At 48.8% G+C, this 23,111-nt stretch overlaps 2 protein-coding genes across 7 annotated transcripts; both read right to left on the bottom strand.

Moving 5' to 3' along the window:
* Positions 1 to 2,650: 2,650 nt before the first annotated feature.
* Positions 2,651 to 9,746, bottom strand: epx (eosinophil peroxidase; the record flags this gene model as incomplete). The annotated part of the gene is made up of 13 exons (XM_079743595.1): positions 2,651 to 2,841; positions 3,133 to 3,344; positions 3,641 to 3,878; positions 4,373 to 4,543; positions 5,091 to 5,349; positions 5,560 to 5,720; positions 6,030 to 6,423; positions 7,479 to 7,685; positions 8,123 to 8,252; positions 8,649 to 8,781; positions 9,133 to 9,308; positions 9,472 to 9,562; positions 9,680 to 9,746. 13 exons carry the CDS (start codon positions 9,744 to 9,746, stop codon positions 2,651 to 2,653), a joined length of 2,430 nt encoding a protein of 809 aa, XP_079599721.1.
* Positions 9,747 to 11,241: 1,495 nt separating this feature from the next.
* Positions 11,242 to 22,439, bottom strand: hps5 (HPS5 biogenesis of lysosomal organelles complex 2 subunit 2). 6 transcript variants are annotated; one of them, XM_079743704.1, is made up of 23 exons: positions 22,309 to 22,439; positions 21,476 to 21,617; positions 21,248 to 21,358; positions 21,062 to 21,126; positions 20,666 to 20,858; positions 20,161 to 20,291; positions 19,354 to 19,572; positions 19,198 to 19,269; positions 19,017 to 19,105; positions 18,674 to 18,852; positions 18,208 to 18,366; positions 17,384 to 17,543; positions 16,712 to 16,865; positions 14,973 to 15,107; positions 14,713 to 14,781; positions 13,849 to 14,615; positions 13,644 to 13,764; positions 13,250 to 13,399; positions 12,997 to 13,116; positions 12,793 to 12,906; positions 12,506 to 12,612; positions 11,908 to 12,208; positions 11,242 to 11,708 (listed from the first exon to the last, which is right to left on the bottom strand). In XM_079743704.1, the coding sequence occupies exons 2-23, from the start codon at positions 21,581 to 21,583 to the stop codon at positions 11,648 to 11,650; spliced, it is 3,585 nt and encodes a 1,194-aa protein (XP_079599830.1). In that variant the 5' UTR covers positions 21,584 to 21,617; positions 22,309 to 22,439; the 3' UTR covers positions 11,242 to 11,647. The 6 variants fall into 6 exon arrangements, with proteins under 6 accessions (XP_079599830.1, XP_079599829.1, XP_079599828.1 ...); XM_079743703.1 differs by having other exon boundaries at positions 18,199 to 18,366; XM_079743702.1 differs by having other exon boundaries at positions 19,198 to 19,299.
* Between the last annotated feature and the right edge of the window lie 672 nt (positions 22,440 to 23,111).

The following is a 23,111-nucleotide window of genomic DNA, read 5'->3' on the forward strand; positions in this document are numbered from 1 at the left end:
TGACATGTCATGTCACCAGAGGAACAATATGTCACACCCTGTAATGGATTGCTTTGAGAAACGGTTGGCAACAAATCAAACACAGCCAAGCTTACTGTAAAGTAAATAAGAACATTAAATCCCAAGCTAATTACTGTCCTGTATTTTATAATGACAGCAGAGCGTGGATTTGCTGGTCCGCTGACAGCATCCTTCATTTACCAGTTCTTGTTTATTTGGGAAATATCTGAAACATAAAAGGACAAAACAATAATATATCAAAGCAATAATTTATTCAGATACATGTCAGCAAGCATTGTGTTCACAAAAAAATTAAGAATGCTTTTAATTAATTTATCTTTGCTTCCACCATAATGAGGATCTATGTGTTGCCTTAGCAATAGAAAGCAGCTAGACAGTAGTCTAGTGAGTAGTGGTTTAGAGTCCACCCACCTTCTGTACCAAACTAGCAGCAGGGCCAGGATGAGGACGCCTGCCAGGACGGCCACAACGGCCCCCAGAACAGACCCTACGGACGGGTTCGGGTCTGGAACAAACAGGACCACTGAGATATACAGTGGGGCAAAAAAGTATTTAGTCAGCCACCAATTGTGCAAGTTCTCCCACTTAAAAAGATGAGAGAGGCCTGTAATTTTCATCATAGGTATACCTCAGCTATGAGAAACAAAATGAAAAAAAAAAATCTAGAAAATCACATTGTCTGATTTTTAAAGAATTTATTTGCATATTATGGTGGAAAATAAGTATTTGGTCAATAACAAAAGGTCATCTCAATACTTTGTTACATGCCCTTTGTTGGCAATGACAGAGGCCAAACGTTTTCTGTAAGTCTTTACATGGTTTTCACTGCTGCTGGTATTTTGGCCCATTCCTCCATGCAGATCTCCTCTAGAGCAGTGATGTTTTTGGGCCACACGGACTTTCAACTCCCTCCAAAGATTTTCTATGGGGTTGAGATCTGGAGACTGGCTAGGCCACTCCAGGACCTTGAAATGCTTCTTACGAAGCCACTCCTTCATTGCCCGGGCGGTGTGATTGGGGTCATTGTCATGCTGAAAGACCCAGCCACGTTTCATCTTCAGTGCCCTTGCTGATGGAAGGAGGTTTTCACTCAAAATCTCACGATACATGGCCCCATTCATTCTTTCCGTCATACGGATCAGACGTCCTAGTCCCTTGGCAGAAAAACAGCCCCAAAGCATGATGTTTCCACCCCCATGCTTCACTGTAGGTATGGTGTTCTTTGGATACAACTCAGCATTCTTTCTCCTCCAAACACGACGAGTTGAGGTTTTACCAAAAAGTAATATTTTGGTTTCATCTGACCATATGACATTCTCCCAATCCTGTTCTGGATCATCCAAATGCTCTCTAGCAAACTTCAAACGGGCCCGGACATGCACTGGCTTTAGCAGGGGGACATGGCTGGCACTGCAGGATTTGAGTCCCTGGCGGCGTAGTGTGTTAGTGATGGTAGCCTTTGTTACTTTGGTCCCAGCTCTCTGGAGGTCATTCGCTAGGTCCCCCCGTGTGGTTCTGGGATTTTTGTTCACCGTTCTTGTGATCATTTTGACCCCACAGGGTGAGATCTTGCGTGGAGCCCCAGATCGAGGGAGATTATCAGTGGTCTTGTATGTATTCCATTTCCTAATAATTGCTCCCACAGTTGATTTCTTCACACCAAGCTGCTTACCTATTGCAGATTCAGACTTCCCAGCCTGGTGCAGGTCTACAATTGTGTTTCTGGTGTCCTTTGACAGCTCTTTGGTCTTGGTCATAGTGGAGTTTGGAGTGTGACTGTTTGAGGTTGTGGACAGGTGTCTTTTATACAGATAAGGAGTTCAAACAGGTGCCATTAATACAGGTAACAAGTGGAGGACAAAGGAGCCTCTTAAAGAAGAAGTCACAGGTCTGTGACAGCCAGAAATCTTGCTGGTTTGTAGGTGACCAAATACTTATTTTCCACCATAATTTGCAAATAAATTCTTAAAAAATCAGACAATGTGATTTTCTGGATTTTTTTTTTCATTTTGTCTCTCATAGCTGAGGTTTACCTATGATGGAAATTACAGGCCTCTCTCGTCTTTTTAAGTGGGAGAACTTGCACAATTGGTGGCTGACTAAATACTTTTTTGCCCCACTGTATATATAGAGATATGGATCTCACACACATGTAGACATCAGGCCGAAAGACATACAGACAGACGGACGGACGGACGGGCGGACGGGCGGACGGGCAGGCGGGCGGGCGGGCGGACGGCCGGCCGACCGACCAACCGACCGACCGACCGACAGACAGACAGACTCCTGAGGCAGAGACATGTTCTATGCATTGAATATCTTCTAAAACAACATACATACATACATTTAAATTTTGATATATTATCACGTTTGGTAAAATAGGACACATCTGCCAAACGCTGTGGACACCTTTTTGCAGATAAGATAAAAGGCAGATTTTTTCTACATAATTTAGAAACTTAAGGGAGTATACTATAGATCTATTTATATATTGCATTATCAATATTTTCAATTGAATATATTGTATACATTTCTCGTGCACCCTTACATAATGTCTGGTTTGTATGTATGTCTTGCAACACCGAACCATGTAAAATCATTTGTAGGGCTAAGCCAAGCTACTCGGCCTCTACTGACGGGGTTGTTGTTGAGTACCGTGGCAGGTAGGGGGTGCTGGTGTCCAGTGCTGGCTGCCCGGATCACACCTGACGGAGGGAGGGCCCTGGAGCGTGAAGCCAGTGCGGCACTGGAAGAAAACCACTGAGCCACACAGCAGAGAATAGCCGTACTGGACCCTTGGTATGACACCGCACCTGGGGTCTTCGAGGGGGAGGCAACATAGGCGAAGAATAAACCCAATAATCAAAATGACAAAATAAACAATAGTTAGTGGGGGAAAGTTCTAGGTCTGAGCCCTAATGTTTAGTATATCTCTAGGCATCCTTGAGCAAGATGCCTTTTGAATGAAAAGTAACAAAAAAACGAAGTAGAACAATAGATGAAGTTATTTGGGATAAAAGTATCCACTAAATGATTGCAAAGGGGTGAACTGGCATTCCTCTGCTTTGCCATCAACATGATATCATTGTTTCTAAGTTTGTTGGTTGGTACCCGTGTCCGGTTCTTTCCAGGGGCCGAGGTCCAGCTGGGGGATGAGGGGGTGGGAGCAGGGCAGCATTGCGTCTGGGCTCTCGGTGCGGGAGAAGGGGTCCGCGGGGACGCGCTGGATGTGACTGTTGTCACAGATGATGCGTGAGAGAGACGCGGTTCTCAGCTGCTTACGCTGTGCTGCGGTGAAGACACCTTCTCTCTCCCACCAGAACCTTGAAGACAAACGCAGAGCGTCAGACTTAATGTTATCATTTCATTAGGCCTACTCTTATATTTATAATGTAGCTACATAATGTCCAAAAAAAGTATATATATATTATTTTTATTACACTGAATATATATCATTATACTAAATATACTCAATGTAAATACATTTTGATAGCAAGGTGGAAGGATTCTGAAGTATCATAAAATTGCATAAATTAACTCTTCATTTTCTTCATCTGATGTACAGAACATCTAAATAAACACTTTGATAGTACAACCACGTGATGCCTTGAGTCTGTACCTGTCCCCATCCCTCAGGGCCCTGAACTGCCTCGCTAGGAGGCAGGACAGCAGCGGCCCCACGCGACCCCCAGGCAGCGCCGGCTCCGAGATGGCCCCCACCCAGACGTCAATGTTGCGTGCCGTGCCGTAGAGCTCCAGGAACTTGTGTGCCAAAGGCTGGTTCCCGAGGACGCCGGCGAGGTCTGCGGTGGTGTTGGGGACGGAGAGGCCACAGAACTCCCTCCAAGAGCTGTATCCTGATAGGCCAGCGGGCAGAGAGAGACCAGAGCACGGATTGACTGGTAGCCCTTTAGTAGTAGAGACTGAAAGAGGGCTGGCCACTTGAGACAGTGTCAATCTTCGTAAATGTTATCTTACATTTACATTTAGGGCATTTAGCAAACACTTTTATCAAAAGTGTCTTACAATATGTTCATTTGTCGGAGGAAAGAGAAACAATAATATATAACTGTTGGTACAGTTAGGATATTCATAGACACCAACTGCCAAGCACTTACAGTTGCTCGGTTCACCCTTTCCCGTGTACAACAAAGATAGCTAGGATCAGACGCTACACAATGCTAAGTACTATTCTTAAGTGCCAGAGTACTATTTTTATACAACAGAAGACAAGGTTGTTGTCAAGCCAGGTAGCAGCAGCATCACACCGAGGGAGTCAACATCTCAACAGCTGGAGGTGTGTGGTTTCAAAGATGAATAAAAGTACGAATGAAACACAACATGTGGGTACCAGGCAGTCCATGGTCCCGCCCCCGCTGCAGGTTGAGGGCCCCCAGGTCCAGGGGCATCCCGCCCTGGGCCTGGAACAGCCGCTCCGTCAGCTCCTCCACCATCATCTGCCCTGGAACCTGCAGTTTAGCCGGGGACAGCAGGAGACCCCGCAGCACTGGGTCTACCCCACCTGGGAGGGAGAGAGAGGGGGAGAGAGGAGAGAGAGGGGGTAGAGGGAGGAGAGAAAGAGAGGGGTGGAGAGAGATGAGAGAGAGGGGGGAGAGAGAGAGAGTGGGGGGGAGAGAGAGAGAGAGGGAGGACAGAGAGAGGGGGGGAGAGAGAGAAAGAGAGAGAGGGAAGGAGAGGGAGAGAGGGAGAGAGAGGAGAGAGCGAGGGAGGAAGAGGGAGAGAGAGGAGAGTGGGAGGGAGAGAGAGAGAGAGAGGGAGAGGGAGAGAGAAGAGGGAGAGGGAGAGAGAGAGAGAGAGAGAGAGGGGGGGGTTTAGTGTAATAGAGGAGGAAGGAGGAGGTACAGCAGTTGGATCATGAGTACAGGGCTTTGTAAGGTCACTGATAATTCCTTTATGATCTATGTAGTCATTGTTGGGGAAAGAGCAATACACGTAGAACATATCAGTGATGAAGGGCAGTGTGATGTTGTACATTGTTAGGAGAAAGAGCAATACATGTAGAACATCTCAGTGATGAAGGGCAGGGTGACCCCTTGCTGTAGTCATACCTTCCTGCACCACCCTCCAGGAGGCGAACAGGGAGTGGTGCAGAGACAGCGGCGGGTGTTGGGGGTCCAAGCTGTACCCTGGCCCCAGCCGAGCCACCATGGGCTGGATGGTGACGTGGGCAAAGCGGAATGCAGCCGCGGCAAATACATTAGCAACACTGGGGTCCACGTCAGAGTTATAACCCTCGTAGGCGGGCATGAGGCGGGAGAGAGCACTCTCTCCCAGGACCCGAGGGAGATAGTGGTCCCACGTCAGGACCTGGAAGAGTCAGGTCATCAGTGTTAGGGTCATCAGGGTCATCAGGGACATCAGGTCAATATTTTGTGATGAGCATATCTCATGTATGGCTGCAGGATCCAAGTTAAAGAGCAACATCCCATAATAGTATAATAGTATAGTATTCTATCAGGCTGTCTACATGTACAGGGGTGAGCCACCAGGCCTCCTGTGGGACCCACCAGCCGTTACCTGGTGGACGGCCCCCATGATCTTGCGGGCCTCCTGATAGAGGGTGTCCGGGCTCCAGTGTGGGTTGAGGCCATATAACTCCTCAACCAATCGGTTGTGCTCTCTCAGGAATAAGGTGTGCAGCGCAATCATCCCCAGATGCTCATTGGCTCTGGAGTCTCCTGTGGAGACATGATGGTCGTGATGACCATGAAGAACACCAGAATACAAAACAACCAAAGCTTTTCTATTATGAACTCATTTTTAAGGAAATTGAGGACTCTGCATTCAACCATCACTAGCAGCACTAAGAGCATTAAACCATCACTAGCAGTAGTGGGAGCAGTGGGCAGCCACAGTGCAGTGCAGGACCAAATCCAAGGCTACTTGCCTAGTGTCTTGGGTCAAGGACGCCGGCAGGAATATTAACCTAACATGGATGCAGTTTTTTTGGGACTTTATTTGTATCACATGTGTTTTCTGGGTCCTACCAGCCTGAAAACAAGAGGTGGCGTTATCCCGGCGTGGGGACCCATCTTGCGGCCCTGAGGAGGACAGGTTCCCCCCCCTTCGAGGGCCACAGGGGTCCAGGCGAGCCTGTGGCCCGCGGCTCAGGAAGGGCATGTAGGCCAGGCCGTGGTCGGAGTGCTGCGGGTTGAGAGCCAGGGCGCCCTGTGGGGAGAAGCGGTTGCGCAGGGCTGAGGCCACGCCGGGTGAACTACCGTACACCATGCTGGCGTCCACGTACGAGGTGATGGCGTTGAGCTGCTCCCGGTGGCCCCTCCCCAGGGGGCTGCTCCCCAGGGGGCCGCGCCCGCAGCTCGGTGCCGAGCGGAAGAAGGGCATGCAGCTCTGGAGGCCGGTGCGAGGGTCCGAGGACGGGATCTGGGAGAGGGCCAAGAGGAGGAGGATGAAGGGGAAGCACAGCCTCGGCAAGGTCAGAGGTGATACAACGGGATGTTTGGTTTTGAATTTGGTGAAGACTGTGTGAGATTAACCCTGCCAGGTTTAGAGGTTTGATCCCCACTGCAGACATCACTTTTTATGAAACTTATTAAAGAGTCTCTAAAGAATCGACCCACTCCTCCATCAACCCAAGGTTGAGTTCCTTTTTAATCTTACTTTTGCCCGTGGAGAACGTTAAGCCCTTTGAGACGGTAGCTGTGTTTAAGGGCTATACAAATAAAGTTTAATATAATTGAATTGAATTATCAAAAGGGTTAATACGGCTGCAGTGTCAGAGTTACATAGAACAGGTCTTTACTCTGACCATCTTAATACTGTTCAAATGAACGGACTGAGACGAACCTTCCGGCCCAAAGGACCAGCTCCCTGCCAGCGGCCCCTGGGGGGGCAGGGCGTGTCCCCTGTGGGGGAGAGCAGGGTGTGTCACCTGGGGGGGGGGGGGGGGGGGGGGGGGGGGAAGGGCGTGTCACCTGGGGGGGAGCAGGGCGTGTCACCTGGATGGGGGGAGAGCAGGGCGTGTCACCTGTGGGGGAGAGCAGGGTGTGTCACCTGGGGGGGGGGGGGGGGGAGGGCGTGTCACCTGGGGGGGAGCAGGGCGTGTCACCTGGATGGGGGGAGAGCAGGGCGTGTCACCTGGATTGGGGGAGCAGGGCGTGTTACCTGGATGGGGGGAGAGCAGGGCGTGTCACCTGGATGGGGGGGGAGCAGGGCGTGTCACCTGGATGGGGGGGGAGCAGGGCGTGTCACCTGGATGGGGGGGGAGCAGGGCGTGTCACCTGGATGGGGGGAGAGCAGGGCGTGTCACCTGGATTGGGGGAGCAGGGCGTGTTACCTGGATGGGGGGGGAGCAGGGCGTGTCACCTGGATGGGGAAGCAGGGCGTGTCACCTGGATGGGGGGGGAGCAGGGCGTGTCACCTGGATGGGGGGGGAGCAGGGCGTGTCACCTGGATGGGGGGGGAGCAGGGCGTGTCACCTGGATGGGGAAGCAGGGCGTGTCGCGGCTGCAGCTGCGGGTGCAGTCCACGGCGGTCCTGAAGGCGGCAGTGCTGGGGCTCTGGGGGGTCAGGGCCAGGTCGTGGTCGATCCACTGGCCCCACTCCACCAGCAGGTGGGACAGGGTGGTGTCCAGGGAGATGTTGTCGTTGTGGGTGTACAGCACCTCCTGGGACACCAGCCTCACCTGGCAACATGACAGAAGACTAGCGATTTGAAATGTGGAACACTATCCTTTCCTTTATTAGTACTTTATGTGACAAAGGGGACATTATCTCCAAAGCGACAGTGAATCCAGATGCCTGTTATGGATGAGCAGGTAGGGGGCATCTGGCTGAAGGAGGTGTGGACCTATTGGTCATTAGGGTTCGAACCGATTACCTTTCAACTCGGAGTCAAGCAGACCCGACCTCAAGATTATCCTGTAAGCCTAAAATAAATGCAAAGTGATGTATGGATGTTCTGCCCTAAATAAAATAGCCTGTTTCAACCTCGGTTAGGTGGGGTTTGCCTTGTTGACTGATCTCACAATGCAGGCAGGCAAACAGGTCCAGTGTATCACAGTGTAAACTGAACTAAGAACATAGTCACATCTGGGGGAGATTTAATGAGCCAGGGTCTTACCGGAGGCAGGCTGAAGCCGTTGTAGGAGTGGTCCGGGTCCCAGCCTCTTGGCATGCCAGTGGTGTCCTCATACTCTGGCTCCAGCCAGCGGGAGTAGGGGATGTTTGCAGCACCCCAATTAGAACGCTGTCTGAGGGGGCAAGAACAGGAAGTTAGAAGGTAAAGAAGAACTTTGTCTACCAACAGACAGAGGGACAGACAAAGGTTGTAAAATTTTTGATGCTTTATTATCCAAAGCATCTCAGAGTGCATTCAGACACATGTTATGAAGGAGCAGGTATGGGTTGAGCATCTTGCAGGATGCTAGAAGTAGACCACAGACATTGTGGATCAGACCCAGCAGGGTGATAGTGACCCTAGCTCCTACCCTGACATTCTGAAAGGTCGGTGTAAGGACTGCTGTGGGTCTGGACCCGCCGGGTCCCTACATCAACTTGTCCCTCGAAAATGATGACTGATTTAAAGAGTTGAGTTCAGAGGGTAGAGGGTGTTACTGTGATGACATGTCACGGCTCAGAGCGCTAACCTATTGTTGCACTCCCCCGTGATGGATCTGTATCGCTCGGAGAGACAGTCGGTGTCACAGCGCATGCTCTTCAGTTCAGAGGAGCATCCAGTCACCTGCAGCAGCTCCTCCACATCCCCGTCACTCAGCAGCTCTTTGGGGACACGGGAACAACAATAAAGTTGTGCACTTTTTGGAAGACAGACCCTTGGCAAAAGCTTCTGCTCAATGATTGCCTTTCTTTATTTGACATCTACATTGCTAGCAGGACCCTGCTTGACCAATCACCTTATCTGAAACTAAGCGCAATGATACTATTTGTTCTTAACAAGGTACCAGCCGTGCATTTACCTAAACACACGTTCTTGACATGTGACAAGTGATGATGGGATTATTCTGAGCTATCATCATACCTTCCTTCCCCTCTTCAAGTAGACCAGAACCAGAACATATCAAAGAGTTTGTTATAGTGATTATTTGAGTATTTGTTATTCTGTTTCAATACCGCTGTGGTCTGGCATGACCATGGTGTGAGTGTAGACCATCTCTCTGATCAGCTCCACTGTGTTGTCCAGGAGCTCTGCAGCCTGGATGTGAGCTCTGGTGCTGGGCTCGGCCTGTTTGAACTGGGCCAGGAGGTCGCTAGGCCGTAGAGCCCCTTCAGACAGAGACATCTTCACTCTGGAGGATGCACAATGAGGTGCAGTTAGTAGGATAATTAGGATCTTGATATATGTATGTTAATTGTAGATATGTGTGGGATATCTTCTGCCTTGGAGATCGAAATCAAAAGGGGGTCAATGATGATTATGGAATCAGAATCGCTTATGTAGAATGCATTTACCTTTCGCTCGTTCGGGTGTAAGCAGCGTCAGTGAGTTCCATCGCTCTACGAAGAGCCGGCTCTAAAAACTGGGATCCCAGATACACCGTCTCTAAACAACAAAACAGGCCGCTTCAAAATACAATCCAACAAAACTCACAAAATGGTTAACCATGCCAATTCTATACAATTTTGACTATATTTGCTTTCTGGGTAAAACAGTTCAAACCTGAGTCATTGTGGAAAACTTTTTTTGAAGAAACACTTTGAGGCAAAGACAGCAGGAGAACAGCCATGGCTAACAGAGAGATGGTAACCTAAAACAATCAAATACAATGTATTAAAAACACCTGCGGGCAGAGTTCATGCGTGATACATTCCAACTGATCAGGTCGGCTCAAATCATTTGAGACTAAAGAAGTCACTTACCATGAGTGCTGTGTACATTAAGCTGAGACTACACCATGGATATCAGGTTCAAAATGTGCATCCCTTTGATACAAGTGACACAGTGATATGTCCTGAAATGTAATAATAATAAAGTCCTTCTACTATCCTGCAAATGGGCCGGTCTCCCCTGTAAGGGTTGTGACTGGGAGTCTGGGAGCCGGCAGACGTTGGGATCAGTATTTCTCAGGTGCAAGCCTTTAAGAAGTGTTTTATACAGGGGCGATGCGGTCGACAGGTATGTGCAGAATCCCTTATCTCTCCCAGCGGTTGACAGCTGTTCCACATCAAATAACGGTTCCTCTGTCGGCCTAATAACCTTTCAAATCAAATCTGCTCCTCTGCCTCTGCTCATGTTGACTACCATCTGTCACAGTCTCACCCTTTCCAGTGTATTCATCAGTCCATCTGCCTTCAGATAGGATCAAATATTCTACGTCAATGCATCAACCAATCAGAGGCTGACAAAGCAAAGCAGCAATGTTTTTGGATTTGGACTAGTGGGCCAAACTTTTTTTCAATCGAAACCAGGTTAAAAAAATAATACTGTATTAAATCTGTATTAGCATTTAAGAGAATGCCTCAATGCAGGGACTTATTCATGTCATAATTCATGAAGGAGCCTAAATACACAACCAATATAATTCATAAATTTTATAATTTAAGAATTTTCATTTAATAACTGATTTGTCAATGTCGTAACTACATGCCAAAATGTTCAATCTGATGGTACCATAGCCAGTTTCCAATGACACAAGCAGGTGTTATGGATGGGATGGGACAGAGGGAGGGGAGATAGGAGATGAGAGAAGAGGGATTAGGGAAATTCATGAAGAACAAGTCTCACTAAAACAATTATTCCCCTCAGGCTCCATGAATAGTGGGGAACAGGCTATTCCCCACAATTCACTTTGCCTTCGGCAAATAATTGTTAAGTATTGTGACCATAACTATGAGTGTAAACTATAGACTAAAACCACTGATGACAGTCAGACCAGCCTGAGTAAAGCACTTCAAAACAAAGTCATATGTAATTATTAGAGTTCCCCTTCCCTTTGATGAGTCCAGGTGTGTGATAACATCAGTTCCTTGTCATCCATCATATGTCATTACGGTGTTATTAACGCGGCCTCTGTTGACCCACTCTCTGCTCACTGGAAAATAGACTGGAAAACCAGTCTATTTCTTACAGGCCGAACAAAGATCAAAGCTCTGTGAGCATCCCGTCCCCACGGGTATAAACAGAACGTAGGCCTACAGGAAGTGACCTGAGCCAACTTCATACCCAGTCCAGTATGTTCTGATGACAGCTGTCACCTTAAGTTCATCAACAACATACAAACAGGATTTTAAAACTTTATTCAGAGCAATATTCATAACATTTTGGCCCAGTCTTAATACATTAAATTATAATCTTTATTAAATTGGTCATTTGAGAAATATATAAATAAAAGCAAACATTCTTCTTGTATTCATATGAAAGAAGTTACGAGCATTAGCCTGAAGGAGCTCAGCATGTTAAACACTCTTACATCTACAAACAAATTATGCAAGATGACCAATAATACTGTTGGCGTGTGTCTTATAATAATATGATACAGTTTGATAAGCTCTTGTGCATGCTCATATTATGAGGTTAGGTCACAGTTATAACAGCAGGTGGGACCACAGCTCCCCGGCTACATGATGCTCTAGCTTAGCTGCCGGCTCGGGCTCCAGGTCCTCACAGAAGCCGGGGGGGCGGGCGGAGCTAGGCATGCTGGGACCACAGGAAGCGGTCACAGCGCTCCAGCATGGTCTGGATTGTGGCTCTGGAACAAAACATAAAAAAAAAAACATACTTATGTAAATGCTTGTTCGAGTTATAACCTTTACATTAAGTCTAAACGGTCTGACCATACGGGTTGCATCTTGATGAAGAATGGTGTGTGTACACCGAGTTTCATGCATATTGCATGTTGTTCTGGAGATTTCTCTGCCCCTGAGTCGGGTTGAGAAGGCGCTCCTCACCTCTGTCTCTTCTCCGCCACCCGCAGCAGCTCGCACACCAGTGCCGAGTGGGGGCTCAGGGCCAGCGGCAGGTTGCACCCCTCCAGGACTTCCAGCGCCCGATCCGGCCCCACGCCCTGGGCCAGCCTCAGGGTCAGGTTCTCCGGGGTCACCTGGCGCCGGCACTCCTCCGCCGACCCGTTGATGAGCGTGGCCGTCCCGTTGGGGGTGGGGGTGGGGATGGTGGTGGGCTCTGGCTCACTGCTGCACTGCTGAGACAGCTGGATGAGTACCTTCCACTCCTGGACGGTCTGCGGTACCGCTGAGGAGAGACACTCTTTTAGAATTCAGGAGGCCTCTTGCTAAAGGAGGCTTGCGGATCTAGCCTGTAGACTGCAGCCCTGACACACACACACTAGAAACCATGTGTCTTCATCAGCACCACACTGTTGTATTTTATCTTTCAATTGGTTTCACATGATTCAATCAAGCATCCTAAACCTTTTACTTATTTAGGGGTAAGGACACGTTGAGAGGTGACACATTACTCATCTTCAAGTGTGTATATAAAGGTTTTGATTGAATCATGTGACACTGATCATGGAAGTCCGTTACTAACCTTGTGGATCTTCCAGCAGGCTCATATCATCCAGCCTGCAGATGGTGGAGAAGGCCTCGGTGCGTCGCTGCAGCTCACAGCACAAGTACAGGTAGCCAGTCCAGTATCTGCAGAGGGCCACAACATAACACAGGTCGAACAGACATCGTACCCACACAACTGCTGGAAACATCAATGCAATTGATATCCCATCAGAGGTCAGCTGCAGAACAGCCCCCATGTCGATGGTCAGTTCAGTCCATCACTGCTATGATTATCATTTGTATTAAATGCTCTGTTTCTGGTACCCCCGGCTCCGACAGGTCTCCGCCATTGTCTCCTTGGAGGACAGGTCCGCAGGAAGCTGTATGAGCATAGAGAGGAGACGCCCGTAGCCCCAGCTGAAGAAATGGGAATGCCACCTAGGATTGAGGATGAACATTGATGTTACTTTGGGAATAGGGTTTTCAAAATGGACCTTGTGACAACAATGGAAGGTAGACGAAAGACACCTGGGCAGGCCGTCCGCGGTCAGGGTGTCGGAGGGTTGAGGGGCATCATGGGAAAGACCCAGCTCCAACCAATCCTGTCTCAGAGATTCTGATTGGAGGAGGGAGCCCAAAAAGGATAATCTACAAAAAAATAAGTACACACATTTTGTATTATTTATGAAATCGAAAAAGTAAGAAAAGCTTGTTAAGATCACAAAATACAACCAAAATAAGTTTTAAGAGAGGAGGGCGATGGAACTTCAAAGCGCAGAACCTTTGTTCCTTGGCGTGCGACTGCACCAGGTTGTCCAGGTAGGCCAGAAAGTGAGGCGGCTGGGCCATGAGCGTGACGTCAGCGGGCGTCACCGCGGGGTAGAACTGGGAGAAGGAGCGCACCGCCGCCTCGCCGTGCCTCTCATACAACCTAGACACAAGGGGACACAGAGAGGGTTGGCAGGAAGGTACTGGACGGAAATCCCTGTGTCTAGAGACTACCATTCTTTATTCTGCTTCTTAATGACATGAATCTGAGGAATACCAATAAGTTAAACTCCCTTATACACGTGCAACACATTCATCTTCAAGATCTGAACTAAGAGGCAGGGACGCACGGCGGGGGGAAGGGGCCGGGGGCTAGAGGCCGGGTGGGGGGGGGGCAGATGGCAGACCTGTGTGAGTGAGCCAGGAGCTCGGGGGCAGACCAGGGCTGCAGCTCCCTCAGGCCTCGCAGAGACTTAAGCAAGTCCCCCTTCTGGATGACCTCCACCACCTTACTGGAGCGGGTCAGCTCTGTGGAGGCAGAGGGAGACATCATTGGTCTTCTTGGTCTGTCCATTAACCGCAGCGCTACAAGCGTTGGGTAATTCCTCTCACCCTGCACGGCCTCGATGAAGGAGCTCTGCATCTCCGGCCGCTCCGCGTGGCAGAGCAGACAAACACGCCTCACGCGCTCCGCATCCAGCAGAAAGAAGTAGCGCCGCAGGAAGCCGGCTACACTCAGGATCCCTGGCTCCTCCCCCTGCCCCCTGAAGCAGCTCATCTCCAGGTAGAGGGTGGCCAGCGGAGTGAGGTCTCCCAGCAGGTCCGAGGGCAGGGGCGTGGGGGGCTGCACTCGGACGGGCTCGGGTCGGACGGGCTCCCCCCCGATGGTCTCCCCTCCGACGGGCCCAACTCCGGCGGGCTCCCCTCCGACGGGCCCAACTCCGACGGTCTCCCCTCCGACGGGCCCCCCTCCGGCAGGCTCCCCTCCGGCGGGCACCGGGCTGCTGTGGCAGCATTCCTGACGCTCTCCGGCATTCTCCTCCTTCTCCTCCTCGGTGGACTCTGGATCCACGCCGGACTCGGGCCCTAGGCCCCGACCCTGATTCTCCTTCTCGGGGAGTGGTGGCTGCTCGCCTGTCTCAGGCCCGATGGGTTCCCATGAGGAGGAGCAAAGAGGCGGCTCCTCCTGCTGCTGTTGCTCCAGGCTCTGGGGCTTCGACCGCTCCTCCCTGGACCTGACCTCCTTCAGTGGCCCGTCCTCACTGATGGAGCCCGGCTGTTCCACGCCCAGCACTCGCTCCAGCACCTGCAGCCACTCCCGCAAGACTTCCCCCAGGGCGGCGGGGTCCATCAGCACGAAGGGGTCCTGGATCTGAAGGCTGAGGTTGGTATGAATCAATAGAAAAAAATATCCTACAATTCTGATGATGAAACGTCACATTCATGCTCTTGAGAACTGCGTTGCCGTGTCCTTACGTGGCCCGCTCCGTTGCTGCTCGGAGTTCCTGCAGTTCATTCTCCGTGTTCGCCGTCTCGGTACAAACTCTGGGCAGCGCGTTTAAAAAGAGCAGTGAGGTCATTAGTGTGGAGGTCATTATTTATGCTACTGTTCACAGAGAGAGGACGAGACAGTGAAACGCTCAATGCTTCACTTCCTGAAGCATGAAAACTAATGAGTTTGACATCAAACTGCTGGTTTGCTCTCAGGGCAGAAGTCTGACTCATGAGGTACTCACTCATGGTCCATGTCTTCTGAAGACGGCGATGTAGCCACTAACACTTCAAGCTGGGCCTCAGAGCGCTGCCAAAGGTCTGTGTTCATCTGGAGAGTGTTAATCTTCTCCGTTGTCTTCTTAACAAAACTAGAGACACTGAAATAAAGAAAACATTAAATGAATTGGTTCTTTTTGGACCTTATGATGGAGCCATTATTGTCTGGGTTTATATTTTTTATATACAAAACCCAGAAGATCAGAATAGTTAACTTAGAAATGGCTACACCTTTACACATCCTGAGAGCAATTTGTGTTTAAAACAAGGGCCTAAAAGTGCTTCTACACCAGTGGTTCCCTACCTGGGGGGCGTGCCAGAGAGCCAAGGGGGGGTGCGAAGCCTATGATGGCTAGAGGCAAAATGACGACAGAAAAAAAAAAAAAAAAGGAGTGCCGCAATTTCAGAATGTAGCAAATGCAGCAGCAGTGCGCCCGTGCCTGACTTTATAACAGCTCATCCGAGCTTGAAAGAACTATTTTAGATCTCACAGGCCCCGCGATTGAAAATAGACCTGTCGCTAAGTCACGCCCCCCATCGTTACCATGACGAACTCGGACAAACAAACCAGACTCGATAACAAAAACATATGGAAAAATATCAGCTGACATATCGAAGCAGGTTTTGGAGTGGTTTTGGGCGAAAAAGGATTTAATTTCTTCCAGGATCAATCAAAAGGGACTACATTACCCTATGGAGGGGTATACTCAAAACTTTGAAACAAACGCAATTAACGCCAACATATTCTTTATTTTGCTGACTACTTGTTTTTTCATCCCGACAAAAGCCTCCTAAGGACAGTTCCTCTGCGTCTCTCTCGTAGATCGCACCATCTTTCAACGTCTTTGTTTAATGCGACTGCATCATCTTCTCTCACATGATCAGCAGCTTGCGGTTTCACTTTCTCTCCAGTTAGAACTGCTCATGATGATATCGGCAAGTTGTCTCTGTGGTGACAGCGCAGCATTAACACCTCTACCCAAGCCCCCCCCCGCCCGGAACCAGGGACCTGTGGCATTTACATCAGAATGAAACCCAATAAACCGCCAAGGTTCGGGAGGGTAAATTGGGGTGCAAGCTCAAGCAACCTAATCGCAAACCTAAATTAGGCTACTTTTTAGCGTGATTCTGTTGCGGCTCTCAGCTGTGCCAAAGCGTTCATAGTTGCTAGGAAAACCACCTGACGTCGCCGCCCGGTGCAGCAGTGTGAACTGCCCAGTTTTTAGAACGTTGCACCCCGTTTCGTCGCAAGGGGTCGCAAGTTGCAAGTCGTTGCGATGCGAATCTTTGGTCTGAACTGGGCTTAAGGGCGAAGCTTAGCGACAGGTCAGTCCCATCAATTCGCAAATGCATTATTGGCATTCAGCGCACTTGTCGCCATCAAAAAAAAAGCACGACTTTAGACTGGCTGCCATTCATATTACACCTGACATTTCCTGGCTGTGGGTATGCAAGCCCAAGGTTCACATTAATGAATGTAGGCCTATTAATACCTTGCACTGTAATCTGCGAAAATAACACATTTATTAGATAAAGACACAAAAAATAGAAATGTATGGTTATGGGGGGGGGGGGAGGTTGGTAACCACTGTTCCACACACACACACACACACACACACACACACACACACACACACACACACACACACACACACACACACACACACACACACACACACACACACACACACACACACACACACACCTTTCTTTGACGGCCTGCAGGGCGATGCGTGGCTGCTTGGGCCCGAAGGGGAGGTTGAGGTGGAAGGGCAGGCCGGCCGCTGGGCGCTCGGCTTCGGGGCGCTCGGCTTCGGGGCGCTCGGCTTCGGGGCGCTCGGCCTCTGGTCCCTGGGTTTCTGGGGGGGGTTGGAGGCCAGAGGCAGAGCAGAGGACAGAGGGAATGGATGGAGGACTGGAGGGATCATGCAGGCAGGTGGAGCCAGAGGGCCAAACACTGCTACGTAGACAATGTCAAATCATATATTGAAAAAGAGAAATGGAAAAAAACTGAATTCCACAACAAAAGACAAACGTGGTGTTTGCGGAATAGGATGGAGCAGATAAAGATTCATATTAAAAAGGTGATCAGATATGACAGAAAACGCCACTAATTATCAGGAAGATGGGCAGGTTATAGCCAATGAATATTCGATAATAAATAATGGAATAAATAAAAGTTTGAGGAAATTAATCCATTCAGTCACATTAGTATAAATGAGTATTTGATCTTTAGGAAGTTTGGAAAACCCATACCAATAGAAACCTGAGTGAAGGGTCACAGCAGGACGCCGTGACTCAAACTAAGAAGGAAAGTTATCAACACGCATTTCCTTCTGTCTCAGAGAAAACAAACCGAGGATAGCGAGATGTTTACCGTGCTCCCCCTGGTCCTCCTCCGGGCCAAACGCAAACTCCTTCAGCCTCTCCTCCTCTGACGCTGATTGGTTGATGAAGGAGCCCGTCTCCTCCTCGGATTGGCTGCCTCTGCGGCTGATCACCCGGTAGATGCCACAGTCCAACACGTTGAAGCTCTCCTAGAGAATCATCAAGAACACACAAGGAAAAGGTCAATGCTGATGCATTTACATTCACATTTAGGGGATTTTGCTGACGCTTTTATCCAAAGCGACTTAGAACCATTAATTCACACATTCACACACCGACGGCGGAGTCCACCACGCAGGGCAACAGCCAGCTCGTCAGGAGCAGTCAGGGTGAGGCATCTTGCCCAGGGAAAACTCGACACTCAGCTAGGAGGAGCCGGGGATCGAACTAGCATCCTTTCAGTTACCAGTCAACCCGCTATACCTCCTGAGCTACTGCCGTAGCGTAGATGCAGCCTGCTTTGTGGGTTCCAGTTATGCCATCCTCATAGCAGTAGTTATTTAATGTCATAAACATATTATCTTTGGGGATAGGATTTAGATGCAAATGACAATTGGCATGATGCTACTCTCTGGTCTATCTGATCCCAGTTTACAATGTGGTGACCATCAGGTCAAAACAAAATGACCCAGAGGAACGGCCCATAGCAGACAACTATGGACAACAATTAACAACTACAAATCTAACATTACTACAGTAAGCCTGTAGCAGTAGAGAGAAGCCTGTGACCACAACATCACACGCCATTTACAACAATTAGAGCGGAATCAAAACCTCCAAAAAGAAAGAAAGAACTTGACTGACCAAACTCACGTGGGAGGAAATGCTGCTCCGGCGGCTGCTGGAGGCGGAGTCAAGAGGCTCCAGCCTGGAAATGACCTCGTCCAGCTGACGAATGAGCTCCGGGTGGGAGGCAGGGCTAAGCTGGGTCCTCAGGTGCTCTACGCGGTCGATGGGGACCAACTTCCTGGTCTGAACACAGTCGGAGACGGTGGAGAGAAGAGTCGTCGTTAGTGAATTGAAGTCCAACTTCTACTCCCTGACATCTGAATCTTATTGACAACACTTTGCGTATCATGCAACATCTTTCACTCACTGATCTCTGTGCTTATCGTGCTTGTCAAATCTCTTAATGTTTCCATTTACCCAAGCTGCACAGACTGATTAAACCTGGTCGTTTAACAATGTACTTTATAAAACACATTTAATGGACTTCTCTGTCGCTCTTGTGGTATCAATCTATCTATGGGCCGAGCCCTCTGTGGCGGAGGCCCCTCACTCTGCTGGGCACCAGGGCGTGGGGGAACATGCAGCAGATGCTGGCGGCCAGGACCCACGAGTCCCTGCGGAGCAGCCGCTCCACACACCGCTCCGCCGACACCAGGGACAGGTGGGACAGCTGCCCGTTGCCATGGAGACAGAAGAGCTCGCTGCGGTGCACCGCAATGTCCACCACATCTGGAGAGGCAAACGGATCAGGAATATCGGTTTGTTTTAGAAAAGACAAGACAAGACAAAAAAAGAAAGCATTAAAAATATGGATCTATTTTCAACATTTTATGCATAATCCTACAGATTGAGTGAAATTTACAAAGTGTGTTAGGAGACAAAAGTAGTGCTACCTTTGATCTCACTCCATAGAAGCACCTGGCCGCTCTGGGGTCTAAAGATGTAGATGGCTGAGTCAGTCCAGGTCAGCAAGTGTTGATCTCTGCAAGGTACGCACTTTAACTTTTCTGAATTTTTAGAAACGTTTCTAAATGATGATACAGACAAAACATAAGAATTATGCTGGCACTTTACCCCAAATAAAGTAGTTTTGAAAAGGCGATAGACTGCGAGCTCCTCTGTGCTGGGACGTAATGTGGTTCACTTCTGCAGGGTCGGAAAGAACCACAACCAATTCTAATGGTTATGATCTTTAACAGAATTTACAGAGAGACGGGTATGAGCTCCTACCTGTAGCTGATGAGGGGCAGCGGGGGGCAGGCCAGAAGCTGTTTGAACTGGTGGGTGCTCAGGACTTCGCCGCTGAAGCTGGACTCCCAGATGCGGGATCCGGGCCGGGCGCAGTACAGCAGCGGGGGCGGCCCCCCCGCCAGGCTGCGGCTCTGGGGGAAGAAGCAGGCACCGTACTCCCCGTCACGCTCCTTGTTTCCAATGCGCCAAAACTTCTCCCTGAACACACAAAAGACAGCATTGCTTATAGAGAACAGAGAAAAGAGAACAAAGGAGGTACGGAGTCTGGGTCTTTAGTTTAATTGAAGATCCCCTTAAAGATCCCATATCATGTTTTTTTAGAGTTAATAATTGCTATTGGGGGTACAACTTGAATAGGGTTACATGCCTTTATGTTCTCTCACTGTTCATATCTGCAAAACCAATTTCAGCGAGTAACCCCCTCTCGAGTAACCCAGTCTGCTGTGATTGGTCGAACACTTTGCGCATGTATCGGAAATTCAGAAGTTGTTAACAATGCGGGTAGCCGGGAGGCGCGACTTCTGCACTTCAGCACCGCCCACTGCAGAGACAGACGCAACACTATTATTACGGAAGTGAAGTTTAAGCGCAAACAAGCTGTTTGACGGAATTATTGAGGGGCGTTCTCGGCGGGCGCGAATACTCCCCCTGGTCGGGACTTTGATTTTTCTAATTTAGTAAACGTAAAACATGTAAACATAAGTCTTTGAGCTCAGATATGAGCTCGAAAATATGAGCTCAGATTGACAGCAGCGAGACAGGGAGCGGCCCTTCTGGACCACGCACCTCTCCGTGTCACACAGGTAGCAGCGGGTCAGCGAGGACACCAGCAGACGGCCCTCCTGGTAGCCCAGCTGAACCACCCGGGAGTCCACGGTCGTGACCGTCTGAACGGGGAAAATCACGAAGGTCGCTGCCTAGAATAAAAATTATTATTATTTTCTTTAATCTAATTAAAACACTGTCAAAAAAGTATGCTGTATATTCACAATAAGCCTCTTCTATACTGAAACATCCCAGTTCCTCTTCGGTCTTAGCGACTATGACCAACGCCCTGACGTTGTGTCGATCTTTTATTGTATTGATCTGGTATTGTATTGATCTCATGTATTGTATTGATCTGGTATTTTATTGATCTCGTATTTATAGTGATCTGGTATCGTATTTATTTTATGTATTGTATTGATCTGATATTGTATTGATCTAGTCTAGTGTATTGTATTGATCTGGTATTGTTGATCTCTTATTGTATTGATCTGGCATTGTATTGATCTGGCATTAAACCAGGTACCTTGCTCAGCTTGGTGGAGCCGGCGCGCAGGAAGGACACCTTGCCGCCCTGGTCTCCTGCGAACACGCGGAGGGAGCCGCTGTCCCAGCAAAGCGCCGTCACCTGCTGCCCGCGGTGCTCCCAGGACACGCTGACCCTCTCGGGCCGGCCGCGCCGCTCCAGCTGCAGCTCCCACACGGCCACCAGGCCCTGGCTGAACCACGGCACAGACAATCCATTACTCTGGACTCCTGGGAGAAAGGCAGGCCACCTCCACTGTGCAAGATGCTTCACTACAACCTGCTCCTCAAGTCAATGTATCTGAATCCACCGTTTTAACCTGTTTGAATGAGAGTGTCTGAATGTATTTAAAAGAAGGATAAACTTCATTGGATCATTTCATGGCATCTCCCTTACCTTGTTGCCACGGCAATAAAGTCTTCATCGCTGGGGCAACATGCTACCTGAATAATAGACCCTTCCTGGAACGCAGCAAGCAATCAAACACTGAGTAAACGGTTTCAAACCAATACAGTTGTTTTCTAGAAAGATTAAATCTGCATAACATCCAATGCTGTAAATAATAAAAAAAAAGTATAGTACCTTGTGGGTTAGAATAAGTCTCTGCTTCCAACCTTCCCTCTGGATGAGGTGCAGACCTCCTGCAGAGGTCCCTAAGGCCAGCCACTTTTTAGACACTGCCAAGCAGGTACACTGCAAAAGAGGCATGGAAAGCATTAACAGATGAAAACGAACCGGAAATAACTGACATGAGCTGCCCTTTGTGAATGACGCATAAAGGTTATTTGCTATGACGACGACGTGGCCTACCTTCAATCTGCCAGAATCCAAGCGAAGGGCAGAAAGCAGCGGATCGAGGCAGTCGAACTCCGCCAGAACATGACTCTGGCCCTCAGGCACCACTGGGACGGGAGGCATGGTGAAGGGCAGTCCTCTAAATCACAATCGGCAACTATTGGAAAACAGGAAATGCTACTTTGAAGAGTTGACGAAGGTTCTCGGACATGTTGTTCATTTCGCCTCACGACTGCATTTAATATCATACCATTATATCAGTGCAACTTGTGTCCCATCACATGACTGGACACCATCCACTTTCCAATTTAAATGTTTCCACTGAACATTGCTTCAGGCTGGCTGAATTGAGAACACTAAAAAATGTCATTAAATAACCAATATTAACCCTGTTTGTTGAATGAATAATTATTTGTCTACATAGCCCAATTTACAGTAGGCCTACATGAGACAATCAATCAAGTTGTCGCCAATCTCGCAAGGAACTGTAAAAACTCAAAACCTGTTTGCATTTCAGGAAACTTTTCAGAATGCATCTAGAGACGATGAACCAACCTAAACTCTAATAAAGTTAGCTTTTAACGACCCACTGGTAGGGGCTTTTATTGCGTAGACTCCCGCTGCGCGTCACGAGACCCGTCAGCTGACTGCAGCGCTGCTTTATCAACAAGTTGACGAGATGTCACTCAAATTACAAACTACACACCAAGTCCACAGCGACTAGACCTGGACACACTGAGCTTCCGATTGCAAACAAGCTCTCGGTTCTTTGAATCGACTTCAAAAGGGCGGTGGTAATGCTGTTGTATGGTAGAATAGCAGGCTAACGAGGTAGCATGTGGGCTAACCTGGACATTGATCCGCAGTCCGTCCCAGGGTGGGTCAGTAAACTCACCAGGTTGAATGACGGATGGATCTCCTGGGACACTGTTTTACATCAGGCCGATGCCATGCTCCGTTTACACACTATAACTCAACGGCACCGCTGGGTAGTGTTGCCAGATTGGGCCAGATATCACACCCAATCTGGCAACCCTGGCTACAGTGCGCTGCAGCCAGATATGCCAGGTTGGGAGGGATGTCTGGCGCAATCTGGCAACACTGATGCTGTTTTTTTTGTTACTAAATAAAACTTTTTTTTCAAAGGGAACACCTTATTTTGGAGATCAAGGTGATAGTGTGACACTAAAATATCAAAATATAGTCATTAAGTAACTATTTTTAAATGTTTTAGTTAGTGTGTAAACTAAAATAAACCTCACATCCTTCACCCACATTTCATAAATGCAACAAACTATAGGCTATTGGTTATTTTATACGTAGTATAACTATATTTAAAATGTAAGATGCAGTGTTCTCTTCATTTTAGGGGTAGTAATGGTTTTGTGGCTCCAGATGCATTGTTTTTGGTGGGAGGGATCAAAAAAGGCTCTTTTGATAGATAGTGAAAGTGGCCAACCCCTGCTCTAAATGGTTTTCTTCAGCTCCAGTCCCCGGTCACTGCTGAAGATCACGGACCGTCAAGGACGGTTCGGTTCCCGTCGCAGGGTACAACATGGCTGATCGCGACTAAATCGAAATACGAGCTAGTCAGTGACCCAACACATATGTCAGTAGCCTATCAAAAAAGAAAGTGAGATGAAGAAATGTT

This window comes from Pollachius pollachius (genome assembly GCF_949987615.1).
Source record: "Pollachius pollachius genome assembly, chromosome: 9".
In the NCBI taxonomy this organism is placed as follows: Eukaryota; Metazoa; Chordata; class Actinopteri; order Gadiformes; family Gadidae; genus Pollachius; species Pollachius pollachius.

Coding starts and splice junctions, on each gene's coding strand:
- hps5 (XM_079743699.1), bottom strand. CDS start 21,583: ATGCCTCCCGTCCCAGTGGTGCCTGAGGGCCAGAGTCATGTTCTGGCG. Junction 19,573..20,160: donor TACCTGTGTGACACGGAGAG/GTGCGTGGTCCA, acceptor TTGTGTGTTCAG/GGAGAAGTTTTGGCGCATTG. Junction 15,108..16,711: donor CTGCAGGCCGTCAAAGAAAG/GTGTGTGTGTGT, acceptor TCTTTATTTCAG/TGTCTCTAGTTTTGTTAAGA.